Source organism: Amblyraja radiata, chromosome 8, assembly GCF_010909765.2.
Source record: "Amblyraja radiata isolate CabotCenter1 chromosome 8, sAmbRad1.1.pri, whole genome shotgun sequence".
Taxonomy (NCBI): domain Eukaryota; kingdom Metazoa; phylum Chordata; class Chondrichthyes; order Rajiformes; family Rajidae; genus Amblyraja; species Amblyraja radiata.
Window position 1 is genome coordinate 31,437,686 of NC_045963.1, and position 22,420 is coordinate 31,460,105.

The 22,420-nt window shown below is 40.5% G+C and overlaps 1 protein-coding gene and 1 long non-coding RNA gene across 2 annotated transcripts in view; both read left to right on the forward strand.

Moving 5' to 3' along the window:
- The first annotated feature begins 6,248 nt into the window (after positions 1 to 6,248).
- On the forward strand, positions 6,249 to 12,939 carry calm2 (calmodulin 2). The gene is made up of 6 exons (XM_033025500.1): positions 6,249 to 6,397; positions 8,565 to 8,595; positions 9,681 to 9,824; positions 9,910 to 10,016; positions 10,998 to 11,133; positions 12,287 to 12,939. Exons 1-6 carry the CDS (start codon positions 6,395 to 6,397, stop codon positions 12,313 to 12,315), a joined length of 450 nt encoding a protein of 149 aa, XP_032881391.1. The 5' UTR covers positions 6,249 to 6,394; the 3' UTR covers positions 12,316 to 12,939.
- Positions 12,940 to 18,076: 5,137 nt separating this feature from the next.
- The window catches only part of LOC116976028, a 34,888-nt gene continuing 30,544 nt past the window's right edge, over positions 18,077 to 22,420 (forward strand). Inside the window, exon 1 of the long non-coding RNA XR_004412852.1 lies at positions 18,077 to 19,149. This is a non-coding gene — a long non-coding RNA (uncharacterized LOC116976028). The remainder of the gene's footprint in view (positions 19,150 to 22,420) is intronic.

Below are 22,420 nucleotides of genomic sequence, written 5' to 3' on the forward strand. Positions count from 1 at the left end.
CACTGGCACGATGGAGGTGGTTTTAAGGCACGTGGGGACAACTGCTTGGGCAAGTGACAGGTTGAAGATGTCAGTCCAGACGTCATACCCTCATACACTCCATCTAATTCCACCCATCGCCTATCAGCCTATCTCACTCCCCTACCCCCCTCCCTTCTATATACTGGCTATCATCCCTCGACACTCTCAATCTTGATGCAGGGTCTCAGCCCAAAACATCGACCACCCCCTTGCCTCCTCAGATGCTGCTTGTTTTTTTTTGCAGTTTATTTTTTTGTTCTCAGATGGTTGACCTCCCTTTCTGATAGACACAAAAAGTCAGTTACCTGAAGCTGTATAATTCAATATTGAATCTAGAAGGCTTCAATGTGCCTTGATATAAGATGAGTGGCAAGTTTTCATTGGACTTTGTCATAAAGACACAGGCAGCCACAGACAGATAGGTCAGATGGGAATGGGAGGGAGAATTAAAGTGGCAGGCTACAGTAAGCTTCCCACAGATGCTGCCTTATCTGCCGAGTATTTCCAGCATTTTCTGTTTTTATTTCCAGCATTTTCTGTTTTTATTTCTAATTTCAGCAAATGTAATTTCTTCATTTTGGGCATTTTCTGTATAATTTTTATATTTTATAAATATTCCACAAAAGAATATAATATCAATGCTGTTTTTTTAAATCTCGTCTCTATTGTTTGCCCTTTTAACGGCTCTCTATCTACAGCGTTAACTTTTTCGTTTTACTATTTACTAGCGTTCCCATTTGAATATTGCGAGGGCGGGTAGTTTTCTTTCAAATACTAGTCCTTAGTGTCCGTGGCACCATGAATGGATTTTTTTAAAAACATGTCATCAACAACTTTAGCCCTTGTACCTCTGCTGCCTCGCACTTTCACCCTGGCGCAGATTTGTTTCGTCGATCCATTCTCCTTAAAACTGATAAATGTCAAATGCTACGTCGGGAATTGTATGTGATTGTTCGGGAACAGGGGGTTTTCAACTCGGCTTGCTTCCCATTTGTGATGGTGCTCCCTCTACCCTCCCGCTCGAAATCTGAATCCAGGAAAGTCTTCCACTGTGTTCACGATAGACACAATCCACTGCTCCTACGCATGCGTGATGTTTCCACCCTAGTTACTGCATTGCACCACTGACTCACGGTAACAAACATCACCCAGCAACCGAACGCAGACGGGAGAAGTTCGTCTCCAGTTCAATAACATATTATAAAACAGATAAATAATAAATAACTCCGCAACATATTTTGACATAATTGTTAGCCTTTAGCCACATTTTGCTAGGACAAAATGCACAACATGAGAACTTGAAAAATATCATACTTTACATCACTAAGCAGGCTCTTCGTTTAAACTGTGCCTCATTGATGTTGAAAGTTATGCAAAATCAAAAATGAGATACCAGAATCCATTGTGCAAAGTATGACATATTCAAAATCTTTCCTTCCCTGTATGCATTCACTTATCAAAGCAACAGAAAAGTTTTAAAGGATAAAGCAATTATTATTCTCACAAATAAGCAATTATAAATATACCAGTTACTTTAAAATGTGCTTCATATTAGTTTGCTGGCATGCATCATAAAATACGTACATTCTATCATTAATGAATGAACAATATTTGTGAATCAGAAAGATACAAAATGTCAGGAATAAGGCTAAATTTAGTTTGACATTGTCTGCATGAAATGTAATCCAATATTGTCATTTCAGCAAATCTATCCAATTGAAGCATTGTGGTTCAGAACTTCGAACAACTTAATATCTGCCTTTGCAGAAAGGGGGAGAAATTGCCTTGGTCATAATAGTTCTGTAATTGAAACAGTGAAAAGTGAACTGAATGGTGTATGTCTACTCAAACAACTATGATATATGCACTATACTAAATGTGTTTGAAATTTTCACAAATATAAACAGTAAAGTACTTCAGAATAGTAAACACATAAAATACCTGATTATTTAAACCTGTAAGCTTCATTGATAATTATTAGGGACAATTACCACCATCTTTATGTTTAAGGCTTGATAACCTACCAAATGAATCGCATAATTTGAGCCTCTGCTTCCTTAATATGAAATATTTATACAAATCAAACAAACGTACTTAAATCCAGAAAATGTTAGTGCAAATTGGCATCAGCCAAAACATATGCACAATATACTGCTGACAGTTAACTGGATAAGATGCATTGACTGATCAGCTTGTGTGTCCAGTGTGCATCACCTTGTGCATTTTGACTGCTTTTTCTTACGTTTTGGATAGCAGTAAATTTACTACAATTTTGTCCAAAAGGATTGGAACTGTTGCCCAGACTTGTCTCTTCTCTGGTATTTTCAAACTGTGTTTTAGAACAAAACAATGACTTTCATGTTCAGTTACAGAGCCACAAATTGCCAGATTTATTGCTATCAATTTCAGGATTTACCATAAACCTCTCACTCTGGGTTGGCTCTGCAATAAAAGAATGACATTGTTGACGTGGATCAGCAGAAACAACCACCCTCAAATGGCTGGGGGGGGGGGGGGGTGGAGGGTTGAACTCAGCAGGTCAGGCAGCATCTGTGCAGGGAATGGACAGGCAACATTTTGAGTCGGGACCTTTCTTCAGTCACCCCAAAATGACAGATACATTTCAGATTTTGTCAATTACTCACAATCCAGTCGATTATGAGCAAGTACTGCAGATCTGCCTAACTTTGGTATTAGATTATCACTTGTCACCAATTTTGTACCATCAGTCTTATCACATGCTCATTATGATAGCTATTGATTACTTCCTTACTCAAGAAGTGGATATTAGCATGTTGGTCATTGGACAACTGATAGGTTTTGTGCATTATTAAGAGGCAATGAGTGAAAACTCCTTCAAAATGCATAATGAGCAATAGAAACTAAAATGACACAAAAATCTGGAGTAACTCAGTGGGTTATACAGCATCTCTGGAGAAATGGAGACGTTTCGGGTCGAGACCCTTCTTCAGACCAAGAGTCAGCTGAGAGGGAAACTAAAGGCATCAAGTTTTGGGTCAAAATGTCACCTATTCCTTTTCTCCAGAGATGCTATCTGACCCACTGAGTTATTCCAGCTTATTGTGTCTATCTTCAGTTTAAACCAGCATCTGCAGTTCCTTCCTCCAGAAAATTAAAATGTGAGCGTATTCATCTCAGAACAGCAACTAAAGGATGGCTTTGTGGTGAAGGCCTCCTGCAGCAACTTTTCAACACTGCATGACACAAGTTACGAACAGCAGCTACTAGTTTTTGAATTCAAGTTTCCAAGTAACACATTCTAATAGCTGACATCCAAACAAACAGATTTTTTTCAGATCAGACAATGAAATGCCACGCCAACTAACCTTGTTGGAGAAGTCATATGTCAAAATGCCATATATTAAAGTTAACTTTTTGAATGTGGTTAAAGATTAATATGAATACTCAATTTAGTAACAAACTTGCAAGCACAACAAAGCAAAAATTTGGAAAAGATGTGCAACATGTTAAGTTGCATGTTACGTTGATTATGCATTATGGCTCACTCCTAGTGTAAATGGTCATAGTAATAGTAATGTTTGTAGTTTGTTTGTTTGTCTTTTTGCACAAAGTCCGCGAGCATTGCCACTTTTCATTTCACTGCACATCTCGTATGTGTGACGAATAAACTTGACTTGACTAATAATTCTGATCTATTTGCCCTCTATGCCACTGATCACATTTAAGTAACAGTCATGGATCAGTTGGAAGTCAAGATTGTGGATTCCATTCCAGAGACTCGAGTACAAGAACAGAGGATGACATAGAAACATAGAAATTAGGTGTAGGAGTAGGCCATTCGGCCCTTCGAGCCTGCACCGCCATTCAATATGATCATGGCTGATCATCCAACTCAGTATCCTGTACCTGCCTTCTCTCCATACCCCCTGATCCCTTTAGCCACAAGGGCCACATCTAACCATTAAATATAGCCAATGAACTGGCCTCAACTACCTTCTGTGGCAGAGAATTCCAGAGATTCACCACTCTGTGTGAAAATGTTTTTCTCATCTCGGTCCTAAAAGATTTCCCCCTTATCCTTAAACTGCGACCCCCTGTGACACCTGAATCCAAAACTAAATGAGTGGAATATTGTCAGAAGTCTGTGAGAAATATCCATGGGTTTGTAATTTAAGTTATTTTATGAATCAGGCATTGTCCTCCATAGAGCATCAAATGTTGAGAGATTTGATAAAGATCATGGCATAGTTAGGGAGGGTAATAGGAGAGAAACTGTCAAGAGTCAGTGGTCACATATTTGAATTCAAAATATCCCGAGGAAAATATTTGTATGCAGATGGTAGTTATAACGTAATAAAATTCCTCAAAATGTGGTAACTGTACATTAAGGTGTGGCCTTCTAGATAGGAAATGAATACATGTTCAAAAGGGCTGTGAAGAAATAACAAGGAAAAATAACTGAGTTATTGACAGCAGAAGTTTAAAATTTACAATATTTAAAAATAGTTTAAATAGTAAGAATGCAAAAAGTTTCATACAACAAAGTAAGTTAACTGTAAAAAACAGAATTGAGACAGTCCAACTTAATTCTATGACATAAACAGACATTGTTTGGAAATCTACAACAGTACAACCCATTGCTTACAAGACGTTTATTGGCAGAAATAGGAGGAAGGTGAGGAACAAAACATCAGACTATCACTCAACAGCATATAGTGTCTTTTTTTGTAACTTTACAAGTATCAATAGCTAACAAGCAACAATTTGGTTACAGAAAGCAAGATATTCAATTCCTCCCTCTTAAATAATTTGATATCTTTCCACATTAATTTAGGAAAATACAGTGGATGGAGAAAATAAGATAATTATGCAAGGAGATATGCAGGTGCTTAACTACCTAAATAAATGTGATTACTGTATATGCACTTAAAATTAATTGTGACATAATAATATTAGGACCTCAACGTTGAAGCAGCTCGTTTTGACTCAAGTCATTAATAAGTTGCCGTTATCCGTGGCACACAATTCTAAGGCCCCATATCTTGTACTACCACAGAATGTGTGTGCGCTGAAACATGAAATATCTACAGTGCAGAATTTTAACATTAAATAGTACTTTAAATTTTTCTAAACGTTAAATTACAGCAATTTGGGAGATGTGTAATATTTCCTAACATTTAACAAGTGTCTTGCCATTTTAAAAAATCGATTCAGAAACCTGCTTAGAATATTACTAGGCAGTAAACCAAGCCAAACAACAAAGTTAAAGGAATGAGATCTTACAAACTACAACAGTTTTAATCTTCAAGGAAATAAAACTAATCGTGCCATATTAAAATATCTCCAAAAATATTCAGCAACCGTGCACATATTAAAACAGGCCGAAGTTACAAAACTATATAGGAAAATTATAAAGAATTACAAAGACGTCAGGCAAAAAATTGTTTATAATATTAAAAATCTTCAACTGGCGAATACCAACCGCAACAATAAAGATATACACGTGCATCTTTAACAGGAACCACGACCACATGAACTTAATCCCAACTCCATTCCAAGTTAAACTACTGAAAACTTTGTTACGAGAAAATAAAATGTATAACACAAGATCTCTGCGTTCAAGTCACTACTCCAAGTGAATTAATACAGATGTCATATATTATGGAAGAAAATAACATTTTAAAACAATCCTCTATGTAGCTTGTACCAGGAAAATCAATAGGAACAGGTTAATATGTTAATACTGCAATGTGCATGTTAAATCAGCATCTATCCCGTCTGAGTCGCTCCTTTTTTTTCGCTTTACTACACCAAGCGCTGCACTGCGCCGAACCATGCCACACCACGCCGTAGTGCGCTAAGCAACCACCCCCTTCATGTGAAGACCGGCAGTAAAAAGCAGTGAATAACAGAAGGAAGCAAGCGGACGCCAGGCAACGCCGCTACCCCGCACATTGACGCATTGCAGGTATGGCCCAGCCAATCAACGGCCGCAGAGGCACCGGCCGCTCCAGCGTCATGTGGGCTTCGTCTGCCTCCGCAGGAGTAAAATAATCCGCCCTAGCTCTTCGGGGCAGCTACAGAATTGGGCCACTTTATTCGGCCGAGGATAGAACTGGATTATGGAATCGAGCTGGTGACGATGTATAACCCATACAAAGACGGAGCTTTGGGTTTCTTCTGCAATAGTGGGGATGTCGGTTGGAGGAAGGGGGGGTGGGAGAGAGAAGCTGATCCGCGAAGATCGCGGTGGGCGGGGCCTGGGCGGAGGGATACGGGACAGAGAGGAGTTAAGCAGCCGCGGTGAGCGGGGGTGTTTATAGTCAGTGGCCGTGAACGTCTGAGGAGTTAAGGCGCCAGCGAACAACCGGTGATAAGTTAACGTAGCAAAATGGTGAGTTCTGCTCCACATCGGGAGTCTCCAGTCTACTATTTCCCACCTCCTTCTCCTCTCCCTGCGGTGCGGCAGGATAAGGTGGATGTTTCCAAACGTAGCCGCAGATATATTGACGAGACTTTTTTTTGCTTTTCCGCTCTCCCGGTCGGCGGCGTGGGCTGGGAGTTTGGAGGGAGGATGAGAACCGCTGCAAAACCCACCGCGGCCCATTCGCCTCGTCTCGCCACGGACTCGTATCTAATCTTAGCCTTCCCGTCCCCGCTATGAAGGCGGGTGATGGGCAAAGCGGGGAGTCGTTACATATCCGGGATGCGTGCTTTTTAAAAAAAAAGATACTACCCGGGGCGTGTCACGTTCGGGTCACATCTTTATTTTAAATGTTTATTTTAATGCAGCCGCCGTGACCTTACCGTGGTATTTTTTTTCCCGCGGTGGTGGTTGCGTCCGCCCGCCCGCTCTCGCCGATCCTCCAATTCAAACTGCGGTAACGGATCGGGCCGTTAATCTAACGCGAGACAAAGCTCAACGGCCGCGGGCGGGAGATCGAACCCCGGGGGCGCGCGCCAGCCACGGATCGCGCGCGGTGACCCCCACCCCCCCCCCAGCGCGGCCCGGTAGGGCGGTGAGGTTAAGGGCTCTCGGACACGGTACAGGAGGGATGCAGACAAGGGAGGGTAGCTAGCTACCGATGACGGCTGATTTTAAATTATCAGCACTTCCGGCTGCAGACGCGCAATGCAAAAGTGAGGGTAGTGGCCACCGCAGCGCTTGGATCCGTCATCTGCAACCCCGCTGCATGATGTTGGCGAACTGGCTTTCTTGAAAAATAAAGCTTCCCCTCTAACGCACTAATTTTGATGTGCATGTAACTTAAAGGTGTTTTGTGAAGAATTCTGAAACGTTTGTCCTACATCTTTTCTGTTAGAAATAGAAACATAGAAATTAGGTGCAGGAGGAGGCCGTTTGGCCCTTCATTGTGATCATGGCTGATCATCCATGATCAGTAACCCGTGCCTGCCTTCTCCCCATATCCCACGATTCCGCTAGCCCCCAGAGCTCTATCTAACTCTTTTAAATTCATCCAGTGAATTGGCCTCTACTGCCTTCTGTGGCAGAGAATTTCACAACTCTGGGTGAAAAAGTTTTTTCGCATATCAGTTTTAAACCAAGATTCGCTATAGATCTTTGGTTTTAAATGACCTCTCCTTTATTCTTAGACTGGTTCTGGACTCTCCCAACAGGTGGCGATTCTGTCACCTCGCTTGGTTTTCCTTGTATTTTATGTTTTTGGGGGGGAGGGTTGGAGGATGAGCGAGGTTGTCATTGAAGTCTACTGAGGTCTGACTGCTGGCTGGGTGGAATTTTGGGATTTTACTTTTCCAGTTTCAAGCTTTGTTCCTCTGCCTCAGTGACCATTTACACTTCAATGGCTTTTGACGTATTTAAGCGAGCTGCTTTGAAACTGCCCTACTGGTGATGAAGATCAAACTTTTTAAAATCCCAATAAGTTAATTGGACCTTAATTTGAATATGTTATGTTAAGTATCCGGTAGTCAATGCTTCTATGGTGAAACTGTTTTCTAGAGAATTTTGTGTTGGTAGAGGGTTAATGTGTATAGAAACTTTGGTTTTGGAAACTTACACCCTGGTTTTGTTCTGCCTATTGAATTAGTCTTAATGTCAAATTATCACGAAACGTGATCTGAAGAAAATCCTGAAAAATTCATTGTAAATGTTGAGGTATTTATTAACACAAAGTATGTTATCTTAAAACTTTAGTGTCTTTAATTGGAGTGCAAAATCTTCAAACTAAGCTGCTTAGCTTTTTAGAGGTAGACAAAAATGCTGGAGAAACTCAACGGGTGAGGCAGCATCTATGGAGCGAAGGAAATGGGCAACGTTTCGGGCCAAAATCCTTCTTCAGACTGAAAAAACCTCACCCACTGAGTTTCTCCAGCATTTTTGTCTACCTCTGATTTTCCAGCATCTGCACTTAAACACTGCTTAGCTTTTTGTTTGACTTTATTAAGTGTTTTGTAAACTTGAGATTCCCCTTGGAGAGTAATTTTGAGATTTATTTGTTCGACCCCTCTAAATTTGTTAGCTGTCTCTTATGGCTATCTTGCGTAAGGAAAGTGTGTAATTTGCAAACTTTTGTTTTTAGGCTGATCAACTAACAGAAGAGCAGATTGCTGGTAAGTCTAATTAAGCTTCCCTATCTGAGGAGAAGAGGAATGCTCTTAAATAAATGTGTGGCCCAGTACTCAAGTGACCCAGGAAGTGTTTTTACCGTCTTGTTGAATTATGGGATCAGTAGATTATATCTCAGTTTTTAAGCACCTAGACTTGAATTACTGCTTAATGGTTTATTTGAGATTCATGATGTGTATGTAGTTCAGTTGGGATTTATGAAAGGAACAGTACCAAGCATTTTCCTGGTGAAGTTTGAACAATGTTTTTTATTTCACCTTTACTGGGTAAATTGAATAATTAAATAGGAGGAAAGTTGAATTTCTGGTGCTATATACTACTTGGTGTAGTTTAGCTTCCTGGAAGACATTTGCATAATTGATTAAGTGCATTGGCAGTGTGGATCTGCTGAGACTAGAGTACAGTATCAACATATAGACAGTACCTGTATTGGTTGAAGAAGGATATGGGGCATCTTGGTTGACATGGGCGAGCCTACTGCCATGCTATATATCTCTATGAACAATAATCCAAGTATTTCTGAAGAAAGGTCTTGACCGGAAAAGTCACTCATTCCTTCTCTCCAGAGATGCTGCCTGTCCTGTAGAGTTACTCCAGCTTTTTGTGTCTCCCTATCTAGCATTTTGAATGACTGGATGGCCTTAGTGCTTTTTGACAAATCAAAATTCTGGTTTGGCCCAAACTGCTGCAGTAGTACAATTTGATTTTGATTTTTATTATTCAGGACCACAAAGAAGTCCACAGCATTTTAACTGTGTTAACAGTAATGAGACAAAAGACACACAAATGTACAAATGCTGAAATCTTGAGGTTAAAAAAAAAACTGCTGGAGGAGCTCAGCCAGTCAGGCAGCATCTGTGGTGGGAAATAGACAGATGATACTGGGTTGTGACCCTTCTTCAGAGTTGATGCAAGGATGTAATTTAAGTGATGGAGATTAGATTTACCAATGATATATCAATTGCTAACATGGATGTAAAGACTTCTTGAAGCATGGGTTAAAGTTAACTTGGTCAAACACAGCTTGGACTGTCTTTGTACATTGACTATTTTTCCTGCTTTGTTGTAGAATTCAAAGAGGCATTTTCACTGTTTGACAAAGATGGGGATGGTACCATAACAACAAAGGAGCTTGGAACAGTTATGCGGTCACTAGGCCAGAATCCAACTGAAGCAGAACTACAGGATATGATTAATGAAGTGGATGCTGATGGTAAGCAAGAAGAGCAAGAACACCAAATTAATTGTTAACTTGAGTATTTGGTTTCACTAATGTCTTTTTTATTGGGGTGGGACAGGCAATGGAACAATCGACTTTCCAGAATTTCTGACAATGATGGCAAGAAAAATGAAAGATACAGATAGTGAGGAAGAAATCAGAGAAGCGTTCCGAGTGTTTGATAAGGTATTGGGCAAGTATTAAACTTGCATACTAAAGATTCTTTATGCTTTCTTTGGCATATCTAAAATGCTAACGAGTTGGATTTTATCTGTATTGTTGCTCTTGGTATACAAGACTCACTTTGAGTACACACTTTGTTTTGGATTGAGCCTTAACTTTAGGATACTTCCAATATAGGCCTCTGGTGGTTTGTTTTCATAGCCATGTATTAAACGTGGTTGTTATTGGTATGGAATGTGGTAACCATTATACGCAGTAATGGGAGACTCCTGGTTGAAAGAACCAGAGCACCTGGTTGAGCAACCTTGCTCTGAAACAATGACATTCTTTAGTAACTTGTCAGTTTCTTTGTTGAACTAAATTAAGGTGCATGTTGCATCTTCTGTTAATCTTACAGGTGGTGGGTAATTTGTACAAATCAGTTACATTGTTCTTGTGGACAAAGCTCTATTAATGTTCAGGTACAGAAGTCTGGATGGATGTTTGTGTTGCACTCACTGGGAATAGTGCTGTAGTTTCAAGCTCTTGAGCATGGTAATTTTGGATATAGAAATCAGAACCACAAGGAAGATTGCTTATAGGCATTTAACAAATTTGATAGATTAATATGTGTTGGACAGAGACCAATTGATTAGAGATTTTTTTGGTGTTCTTAACATGGATGTTGACTAGAGAATACACAATTGGGGGGGGGCAGTGCCTCAAAATTGACATTAGCCACTGAGGACTGGTTTTTATGATTTTAGTACTTTACCACAGAAGGCTTTATTTTTGAACATGATTTGAATGGAATTGTGGTAGGGATCAGCCATGATCTTATCCATAATAAGGTATGCTCCACCTGGCATACTGCCACTTGGTATGGGATTTAAACTTGTAGAAAGTTGTTTTTAACATTTCAACCCTTTCCCTTAAGATTATTAAGTACTGATATGTTCTGTATCTTTAAACTTGGAATGATCTTTATGTAACCTTTGTTTCCAGGATGGTAATGGGTATATCAGTGCTGCAGAACTTCGTCACGTAATGACAAACCTGGGAGAAAAATTGACAGATGAAGAAGTTGATGAAATGATCAGAGAAGCAGATATAGATGGTGATGGTCAAGTGAACTATGAAGGTGAGTTTGCAGGTTCCTATTTTGGGCAATGATTTGTTTCAGATGGTCTGCAACCTTTGGCAGAATGACCCACCGAGTCTGTGCTGACTATCATTAACTTGCATGTTTACAGTATTCCCTTAAGGTGTGAGGATAATATTTTACTATCTGAAGCTGATTGCCAAATGTAAATCGCTATCAACCAAGTAACCTGAGGTATTCCTAGTTGAACTCTATGATGAGGCAGTTTACATTAACCCCCAAAAGTTCCTTGAATCAATAAAATATTTCAATTTGTTTAACTGCTTTTGTGCTTTGAGAATGCATCAAGGGGATTCCCAAACTAGCATTGGCTCATCAACTTAAATATGTTGGTAGTGTAAGGAAGTGAGCATTGGATTTTGTTTGAAAATGTAACTGACTACCTATGCATTCTTTGCCAAGTTAAAAACATGTCGCGTTGTGAAACTTGCTAAATAACTTGTTGACTTCGACTGAGGTTGTTTGGAAATTAGTAATGGGATACTCAATGTTAAATATATTGTTTAATGCCTGGAGTGTTTCATGGGAAAGAGTTTTCATCACTTGCTTTCTAGGCCATGAAGTCAGTGGTAGAATGATGCATTTTATGCTTGTACTATATTTATTTGCCATAACATTTTAAACTCATTTTACTAACCATGTTGGATTACATGGATCATCCCAATCAGCTTTAACTGATACTTTTACTGATGCGTCTTAACAGTAATACCCCTTGGCTTTCTTGGTTGCATTGGAATTTTTAAAGAAAATGTAACTAAAATTGCAAATTTACATTCTAGTATTGTGTGCAACTGTTGTACTTGAGTATGAGTACCTTGCAACCAATAGGATTGATTATAATAAACCAGGAGCGAGACTGCTTCAATGTCTTGCAATTTTAATTCCAAACTGATTTAAAATTTTCAACAAATCCTCCCTTGATTTTATTGGTAAGATGAAGTTTGCAAAACTATTTTCTTCCCCAAGGTACTTTGTGGCTCTTAAAACTAATTGGGAGATTGTAAATCTGACTTTTTGAAATGGGTTTTGAGGTGGTAATGTAGAGGCAAGTTGAAACTCAAACAAGGCATTAATTAGGTTACTTGGGTCTTGCTGTTTGAGCAACTCATGATGTTTCCTCCTTCCTTTACAGAGTTCGTACAAATGATGACTGCAAAGTGAAGATCTTGTACAGAAAACTGTTAATTTTCTTGTAAAAAAAAAAAAACATTGTTTATTTGCCTTCCTTTGTTTGTAATTTCTGTAACGTTTCTCTCCCTGCCCTAACTGTAAAACATTTGCATGTATAGTGGGTAGAGTTAGTCCGTTACTTTCTTTCATTATCATCTTGTCATTGTTTTCCTTTGCATTTGAGAAGACTATTGGTGTAACAAGTTGCATGTGGCTTTATCTTGAAGTGCATCAAAGCTCTTCTACACATTCAAAGCTACAAAAGGACATGTGGTTTAACGAGGGATCATCTGGATATGTTGCTATGAGGAAATGGCTGACACATGATGCATTGCTGTTAAAATGCAGAGTTATCACTGCATGGAATGAGGACAAAGCTTAAAATCTCTCAGCATTGCACTACTGCAAAACGGGTGTATCATCCAGGTACTCGTACACTAAAACCTATTTTGTATTTGCTGTTCCATACAAGGAAGCATTCATGTTTTCTTACTGTGCTTTCAAAATTTTGTTTAGCCATTGAGTTCTCTCTGAAATCTGCTTTGGCACAAAACATGCCTGAAATCCATTCCAAGTTGTATATTTTTTTCCAATAAAACTACAATTTACCCAAAACAGCACTCTTGTTATTGACATTTATTCCTGAAATTCAGTGACTTAGTAAATTTTGGGATCTGCTATACTGATTACTTGTGATCTTGGGTAAATTATTTGCTGTCATACCAGTTTGTCTTAAATTTGTGGAGGTAACTCTCTGATTACCATTTTGTTAGTGTTTAAGTCCATTTTAGGGATTATAGATAGAATTTTCATTTTTAATCTGTGTCAAGGAACTGCCAAAACCAAATGCTAGCCTTGCATTTGTAGGTTATAATGTAATTGTATAATTGATGTATGGAGTTGATCAATGATGTGCTGAATTTCTATTGAACTGGTTGATTATTTTAGGACTGCTTGCATTCCACTAGTTGATACAATGATAGTGATGTTAAATACTCTAATGCTAATGTTAGTTTGCCTTTATTGTGTTTTTTAGTTAATGTATTGAAAAATTTGGGTTCTTTGACAGTGGCACAATCCCCTATGAGCTGTGGGTTTTTGAATTCTGTGACTAGTACAGAATTCAACCACATGAAATTTGATTTGAGTATTTGTTTTTACAATAGGTTTAGTGATTTTCATCTGAAATTAGTACTAAGTCTAAATTGGAATAATATTGGTGAGACCAAGCACCGGCTCTGAGATCATTTCGCTGAACACATCCGCTCCGTCTGCTGTAACCAACCTGGTCTCCTGGTTGCTCAGCACTTTAACTCTCCATGACATTCCAAATCTGACCTTTCTGTCCTGGGCCTCCTCCATTGTCGGAGTGAGGCTCAGAGCAAATTGGAGGAACAGCACCTCGTATTTCGCTTGGGCAGCGGTACGAACATTGACTTCTCTAACTTCAAATAGCCCTTGCTTTCCCTCTCTCTCCATACCCTCTCCTACACAGTTCTCCCACCAGTCTTACTGTCTCTGACTACATTCTATCTCTGTCCTGCCCACTCCTGTGACATCAATCTGAAGCAGGGTCTCGACCTGAAACATCACCCATTCCTTCTCTCCAGAGATGCTGCCTGGCCTGCTGAGTTACTCCAGCATTTTGTGTCTACCCTGGAATAATTAACTGGCATGAATTCTCAGTAAAAATGGACTGACAAGTTTATTTACAAAGCTTTTTTAATTGTGAACTTGATGTCTGTGAAGGATTATACTTGTGGGTAACAAAGGTAATGTCATAGTGTACAATGCACTATTGATGGATGTGAATGCTTGGGGTGATGTGCCAGACAAGAAGGTTGCTTTGTACTGGTTTGTCAAACTAGGTGGTTGGCAGCTTACTTAAATGTATTCCATCAGATGGTGTAAAGCAAGGGTTCCCAACCTGGGGTAGATTTACCCCAGGGGGTAAATTTCGCCTAATAAATTTGTACATTTGATTCTGGATTTGTTAAAAACAGTATTTTACATTTTTCCTCTTTGTTGGTTGCTTTATTTATGGTAGAAGTGTAAACTCAAATTTCTGAACAAATCAGGGCAGGGGTAAATTTACTTCCAAAAGTTGCCAGAGGGTAATCAGTACCCCGTCCTGGCTTTTTCCCCATATTCCTTGATTCCCTTAGCCCTAAGCTAAATCTAATTCTCTTAAACATCCAGTGAATTGGTTGGCCTCTACTGCCTTCTGTGGTAGAGAATTCCACAGATTCACAACTCTGGGTGAAATTTTTTCCCCTCATCTCAGTCCTAAATGGCCTACCCCTTATTCTTAAGATGTGACCCCTGGTTCTGGACTCTTCCTTCCCCCCCCCCCCCCCCCCCCCCCAACACCTGGAATATTTTTCCTGCATCTACCCATACCACTCCAAGAATTTTGTATGCGCTGCTGTGCACTCCAATAACTAGGTTTGATCCAGTTCTGGGGTGTTGCCTTTGTATTATTCTCGGCCTGGATGCTGTGGTTTCTCCTTCCATCTCAGACCATTTAGACAGCAAGTTAGCAGATGGTTTCTGTGACCTGAGCACATGGTTTCATGGCGCTTAAAATTTGAGGATTCCCAACCCCACTTTCCCCACGTCTGTACAACACACCAGCAATATATTGTGGATCTTTTGGATGTGGTGGGGAACCTCTTGCAATAAATTTTGCACATCCTCTGGAATGTAATCACAATCACAATAATACTTTATTAGCCAAGTATCTTTTGCAACATACAAGGAATTATTTGCCAAATCAGTCATACAAATAAAAAGCAACGGAACACACACAATACATTTTAACATAAACATACACCACAGTGACTCCTCCACATTCCTCACTGATGGAAGGCGAAAAAAAAGTTCAAATCCCTTCCAAGTTCTGGTGTCGGGGGCCTGGAGCCCTCTTGACGGGACGATCTTGACTCCCATAGACGTCATTGGGGCCCTCTGCATCGGGGCGATCAGCTCATGCATTGGGGGGGATGTCAGCTGGTTGAGCCTCTGCGTCGTTGGAGCTCCTGACCAGCCTCTCCCGAGACTGCGAGCTCTTGATGGTCAAGCCGCAGTTGGAACATTTCCAGGCAAGGGATCAGCTCCGCTGTGAAGACCACGCCCCGCGATAAGGCTCAAGTCAGTCTGCGGAGGCCTCCAGCTCCATTGATGGTAGGCGGCAGAGCGTCCTTGAGATGTGACCCGAAAATTAATCACACCTCCGGCAAGGTAAGAAACAGAAAAAAGTTTCCCCCGACCCACTCCCCCTCTCACGTAAAACAAACGAGAACATTTACATAAACTTAACACGCACTAAACATTTTTTTAAAAGTCAATAAAACACAGACTTGGTGGGGCTACCAATCGTGCGGTACCCCTGGTGGGATATACCGTTAATACCGTAATGTAAATGGCAAACCTGTTATGCTTGTTATACCCCTCATAATTTAAAATGGCTTGCATCACATCTCCTGTTACCTCTGTCCCTTGGAAAATGGTTCACTCTCCTCCAACTGAAACACTCCATCCCAAGCATTATTGTTGTGCATCATCTCTGCACACTCCAGGGCTATCAATATTTCCAACAGCCGATGACTAAAACTGCATACAATACTTCCAACTGAGGTGTTACCAATGCTTTGCAAAGTTAAACCATTACCTTCCATATTCTCATTCAATTCACCGACTAATGAGCCTGTCCCACACGCAATTTTTTTTCGCCGACTTGCCAACACCCATCATAGTCGCAGCAGGTCGTCGAAAATTTTCAACATGTGTATTGAACTTAGTCTGTTCGAACTTCTACCATCCGGCAGACGTTACAAGGCCTTCTACACCCGCACCTCCAGACTTAGGAACAGCTTCATCCCCAGAGCTATAGCTGCTCTGAACCGGTCCTGCTGAGTGCCTCCCCCACCCCATGAACTGTCTCCCTCGGATGGTCACGTCGACCCGGCACAGACCTATTTGCACTTTATACTATTAACTTTTTTTTTATCTTGTTTCTCTGGGTGTCTACATTTTTAGCTAATTAAGTTATTACATCGGATGGAAGTTGCATTCCAAATCTCCTACCTCTGCAATGACAATAAAAGATTTTTTATTATTATTATTATGTTGAATACAGCGGTGACCAGAACAAGGTACGACTCTGGGCAACTACTCATAACCATACAAGCTTCACCCTGCAACATGTCGCCCGGGTGTCGCCTGTATGGTCGTGAGTAGTCTCCTCAGTCGCCCAAAGAGTCGTAGCGTCTTTCTGGTTGCCGCTGAATTTTCCACATGTTGAAAGTTTTCGGCGACCTGCAACGACCTATGACCGGTGCCAGCAGTCGCCGAATAATGAGCAACATCCCATATACTACCTTAACATTATGCAACTGTGCTGTTACTTCTAAGGAACTGTGGCATTGTTGACCAACCTCACAGCCTAAAACTAGTCTTTACCCTGTTAACAACTCATCTGTAAGTGTTGCAACTGCAGAGTTGCTGCCTTACAGTGCCAGAGACCCGGGTTCGATTCTGACTACAAGTGCTGTCTGGAGCTTGTACGTTCTCCCCGTGACGTGCGTGTGTTTTCTCAGATCTTTGGTTTCCTCTCACACTCTACCTACAGGTTTATAAGTTAATTGGCTTGGTATAAATGTAAAAGTGTCCCAAGTGTGCTGGCTGGTGGGTTCGGTAGGCCGAATAGCCTGTTTCCACACGGTATCTTTAAACTAAACTTGTCTGCTGCACCCACATTTGGATCATTCATGTATATAACAGCATTGACCCTTGTGGAACACTAGTCAAAGGCATCTAGTCACAAAAACAACCCTTGACCACCACCCTCTCACCTATTACCAAACTAATTTTGGATCCAATTTACTAAGTTGCCCTGCAATCGTGGGGTCCTAACCTTTTGGACCTTGTCAAAGTCCAATCACTACTGTTACCTCTTCCTAGAAATTCAGAATTGTTAGGACCGATCTTGATCAGCACAGTGGGACACGTGTCTTCAAGGAAGATGTGCAGTGAGAGTCTGTTAGTTGAGATTTTAGATAGTCATACTGCGTGGAAGTGGGCCCTTTAGCCCATCTTGCCCACTCTGGCCAACATGTCCCAGCTACACTAGTCCCAACTGCCTGCATTTAGCCCACATCCCTCTAAACCTGTCCTATCCACGGTGATAAATAAAAAATGATTGGCTTTAGTAGATACATTGCCTGATTATAGATGAGAAGCAGCACAGTTTGCTGAGGAAAGCAAGCAGTCAGGGTAATCTTTCGAACATCTAAATTTGGAGTGTCAGCTGAGGGTTGAAAGGTTGCAGATTTTTGTTGAAGTAGTGATCAACCCAATTAATTAAAATTGAGCAATGGGAAGAGTTCGAGAAACCAAGTACAAAAATAGGCCAAATGTGAAATGATCAGAGAACGCCAGCTGGTAAAAGGCAGTATATGAAATAATGGGTCAATGAGAGAAATATAGTTGTGTTATATGTGGGCATTAAATGCATTTGATCAGATAAGATTGCTTCAAGATCTAAAGGCCATGGAATAATGTTGGCCAACAGAACATCGAAACTGAACGGGCTTTTTTCAAGTGATGGGAGATGTATAATGGTTTCCCTGGAGTCAATGGGAGGATTACCGATTCTCTTAATAATTGAACAGATTTTACGTATACGAAGTGAAAGTGTAGTAAACTGAAGATAAATAGATTGGTCCATTTTTTCTGTTGATAGCTCATATAACAGCCATTTTACTTGGTCAGTTACCAGATCTTTTGATGCAACCGATCGTCTTTGTGGTTTGAGTCGCGCTTCGTGTCATTTACAGAAATACTGACCCATACTCTAGTTTCATTGCGGCGAGGAAGTGTGCGTTCAGTTGCACAGACCGGAAATCCTCTGGCGCCAAATCCTCCGAGCAAGTCGTGAATGTCTATGTTGTCCTTAAAGAAACTCTTCGAAGGAGCATTTACATCACTACAAGAAAATAGTCCTTAAACTTCTCGAAGCAACATCTATAAACACTGCAAGAAAAATAATTGTTTAAGCCTTTGAGTTTTAATAATTTCATCTAACCAGTGGCCCGATGTGTGAGGAAGATGTTGGTAATTAGATTTTAAACGAAACTTCAAGGACAGGAGCTGATCGTAGTCTAGGTTACTTGGCGAGGGAGGAGACCGCTGGCAGAAGTAATTGTATCCATAAAAAGTTGCAAGTACGCGTCACAATGGTTTCATCGCTGACAGCAGTGAGTTTCTTAGCCATGTTTAAAGGCAACACTGCAAACTCAATTATTTTAAACCGACGATTATACGAAAGGACTGTGGATTTATCACAGATTAATCGCCGATTATTTTTAATCAGCATATTCTTGCGATTGTTTTTGTTTGAACAGTGGTGGTCATTAACAACAAAAATGCTCCCAAACTGGCAGTGAAGCTTCAGTCTGGGGATAAGGAAAACCCAACCAGTTGGGCTGAGTTTGTAAATAGAACCTCGGTAATGCTATGAACATGAATACAGTCGCTTCCAACCCTCCTCCTGCAAAATTAACGAAGAAAAAAACCAATTTAAACAACAAATTGAAAGTAAAACCCAAAGATGTCAATAACGTTAAAAACAATCGTAATCGTAAGGTAATAGGAAATTATGAATTTTCTAAAAAGGCAAAGTTTTGGGTAGATTGTAATGCTACGTTCATTTGAGAAATTCATTAACCCTCAAATTATTTTCACTGATCGTTCCAGCAAAAGAGTAATTCGCGAACAGAAGACCAGGAATCAACTAAAGGAGGGTGGTGGCAAAAAAATGTTAATGTAAGTGTAGAAGGCATTGGAAATAAAACTAAGAACATGTAAGTGAGCATAATCAAATCTGCATATTAGTAAGGTTGTCATTTATACAATATCTCAAAGACCATTTAATGCAAATCTGGCACAAAGATGGACCATGGCGGAATAGACTTGATGAGCCAAATAGTCTAATTCTGCTCCTGTGACATGATAATAATACAGCTTATGATGATAGAAAAGATACAGAGTGCAGAATATAGTTCTCAGCATTGTAGCGCATCAGTTCCACAGACAGAGTCCAATGTTCACAATGGGGTAAAAATGAATCGGACGGTACCTTAGCCTATCTGTTCAGAAGCCTAATAGCAGAGGGCACAAAGCTGTTCCTAAGTCTGGTGGTGAGTGCTTTCAAGCTTCTGTGCCTTCAGCTGGACGGGTGCAGGGAGAAGAAGAAATGTAGTTGGTCAATAGTGGGGAATCTGGTCCATGCGATGGACTGGGCTCCAACTACAACTCTCTGCAATTTCTTACAGTCTTTGGCAGATCTGTTCCCAAACCAAACTGTGATGTAACCTGACAGTATATTTTGGATGGTGCATCTGTCGAAATTTGTTAGAGTTATTGGATATGTACCGAATTTCCTCCGTCTCCTCAGGAAGTAGAAGTGTTGGTGCACCTTCTCGGCTGCCACATTAATGAGGTTGGTCCACGACAACTCATTAGTGATATTAACGCCATGGAACTTAAGGCTCTAAACCATTTTCAGTTCGGCATCATTGATTCTGTTTGGAGCATGTACTCCACGCTTCCAAAAGTCCATAACTAGCTTTTTCATCTAGCTGACATTGAGAGGTTATTGTCTGTTATGCTGCTCACCTCAAATGGAAACTTTTAAAGCTGACTCTCAAAATATTTTATTATTTTAAAGATAACCGAGTCAGCTTTCTTTCCACCAGAGTCCATTCATCCTTCACTGAAAAGTATACTCTTGAGGTTCTCATATTATCTTTGTATATCTTCCCTGCACTGTCCCCAATGTCTTCATGTTTGATTATATAGTATGGTCACCTGAACTGTCCACCCTAAGGGTCACAGCAAAGGAATTGACCCTTCTGTCCAAGACGTCTGAGTCAACTATAATATAGTTAGTCCCAACTACCCACACATGGTCTGTAATCTTCTTTTGCCTACCTATTCATGTAGTTGGCTAAATGTCTCTTCAATATTGCTATCATATTTGCTTCAACATTCGAGGCACATACCACTTGCTGTATAAAAGAGCTTCCCTTGCAACTCTCCTTAAACTTTTCCCTTTCATTTAAACCTATGCCCTTGGATTTCACCCTGGAAGGAAATGAACTCTAACTCATTACCCTATCTATGCCTCATCTATATTACTAAAAGTCTGATCTTGACCACTTCCTGTTCTGTATATTGATTTTAGAAAAAACGCTGCCACTTACGGCTGTGATTTTTGGCCATCTTACTCAGAGCCCCCGTCCGCTGTGCAGGACAAGAGGATTTTTCCCATTGATTAAAAATAAAAGAGTTATTACAACTTCCTGTTTGCACTGTATATTGATTTTAGATAAAACGCTACCACTTACGGCTGTAATTTTTGGCCATCTTACTCAGTCCCCCTTCGCTCATCAGGTGCAGAGGATTCTTCCCATCAATGAAAAATAAAAGTGTTAGTAGTGTTTAAAAAATGTTGAGAATCTCTCTCCTGTCAATCATGCCATGAAGGCCACGCCCCTTCCGGTGGGAGGGGGAAGGGATTATAAAACCCGGAATAGTGGGTGTGGCTCAGTCTCTGCAAGATGGAGGAGGGAGAGGTCACATCTCTGTCTGATCTGTGACTCAACTGAACACACCGAATGTATACTGAACTGAGTGTAGTGTTTATGTGGTGTTTTGTGTGGTTTTATGATGGTTGCACCCTGCTTGAAATGGTATGAAACTGCATTTGAATGTGGTGGCCTTGCACCCTGCTTGAAATGGTATGAAACTGCATTTGAATGTGGTGGCCTTGCACCCTGCATGAAATGGTATGAAACTGCATTTGAATGTGGTGGCCTTGCACCCTGCATGAAATGGTATGAAACTGCATTTGAATTTGGTGGCTTTGCACTCTGCATGAAATGATATGAAACTGCACTAGAATTTGGTGGCCTTGCACCCTGCTTGGTGGCATGAAACTGCACTTGAATTTGGTGGCCTTGCACCCTGCATGAAATGGTATGAAACTGCATTTGAATTTGGTGGCCTTGCACCCTGCTTGAAATGGTTAGAAACTGCATTTGAATTTGGTTGCCTTGCACCCTGCTTGCGATGGAGTTTCAATGAATAGCCGTGAGTCAACTGCCAGCCCACCAGCCGTGAGTGAGCTGCCAGCACATCATGCTTGAGTGACTGAGCTGCCACCCCAAGAATCCATATTGGAATTGATGGAGAGGTGGAATATTGCATTGGGGACCAGCTCTCCTGTGTGAACATGGGACCCAACGGGTCCCACTTAGTCTAGTAACTAATATACCTCTGTCAGGTTGCCTCTCAGCAAAACAGTCCAAATGTTTCCAGTCTTTCCTTGCATCTAATACTGTGCAATCCAGGCAACATCCTGGTAACCTTTTCTACACCCTCTCCAGAACCTCCTCATCCTTCCTTAGTGTGGTGACCAGAACTGCACACAATACTTCAAATACAGCCTAAATGAAGTGTTATACAGTGGCCATTTATCTTCCTGACTTTTGTACTTAATGCCCTGACTGATGAAGGCATACATGCTGTACACCCTCTTTACGATGCTATCCACTTGATCTGTGGTCTGTGCTTCTGGACTATGGGGGGAGGCTTTATCAAAGCTTTACAAAAGTCCATGTAGAAAACATACACTGCCATTTTCATCATTTCCTCAAAAAGCAATCAAATATATGCCCCCCCCAATCTACACAAGATTCTACTTACTTTCCCTAATAAGTCCCTGGTTTCCCAAATGCGAGTATGTATTTCAGCAGAACCTCAAATCTTACATTGACTGAGTTTCACAGGCAATGTTTTAAGTAAAAACAAAGTATTGGAAACGTTGCAAATTGAAAGTAATAAAAAAGCCGAACATGCTGAAAATATTCAGTTTTCATATGCTGAAAGAAAGTTTGACAGCAACTGCAGAGTGAGAAATGTTTCAAGTCAGTGATCTCTAGGCAAAGTGAGGTCATGATATAGAGTGAATAATAGCTATTAAGGTTAAAAGGGAATGTTAGTACAAAGAATACAGTTAGAATATATGAAGTGA

Coding starts and splice junctions, on each gene's coding strand:
- calm2 (XM_033025500.1), top strand. Junction 9,825..9,909: donor TAATGAAGTGGATGCTGATG/GTAAGCAAGAAG, acceptor GGGGTGGGACAG/GCAATGGAACAATCGACTTT. Junction 11,134..12,286: donor TGGTCAAGTGAACTATGAAG/GTGAGTTTGCAG, acceptor CTTCCTTTACAG/AGTTCGTACAAATGATGACT.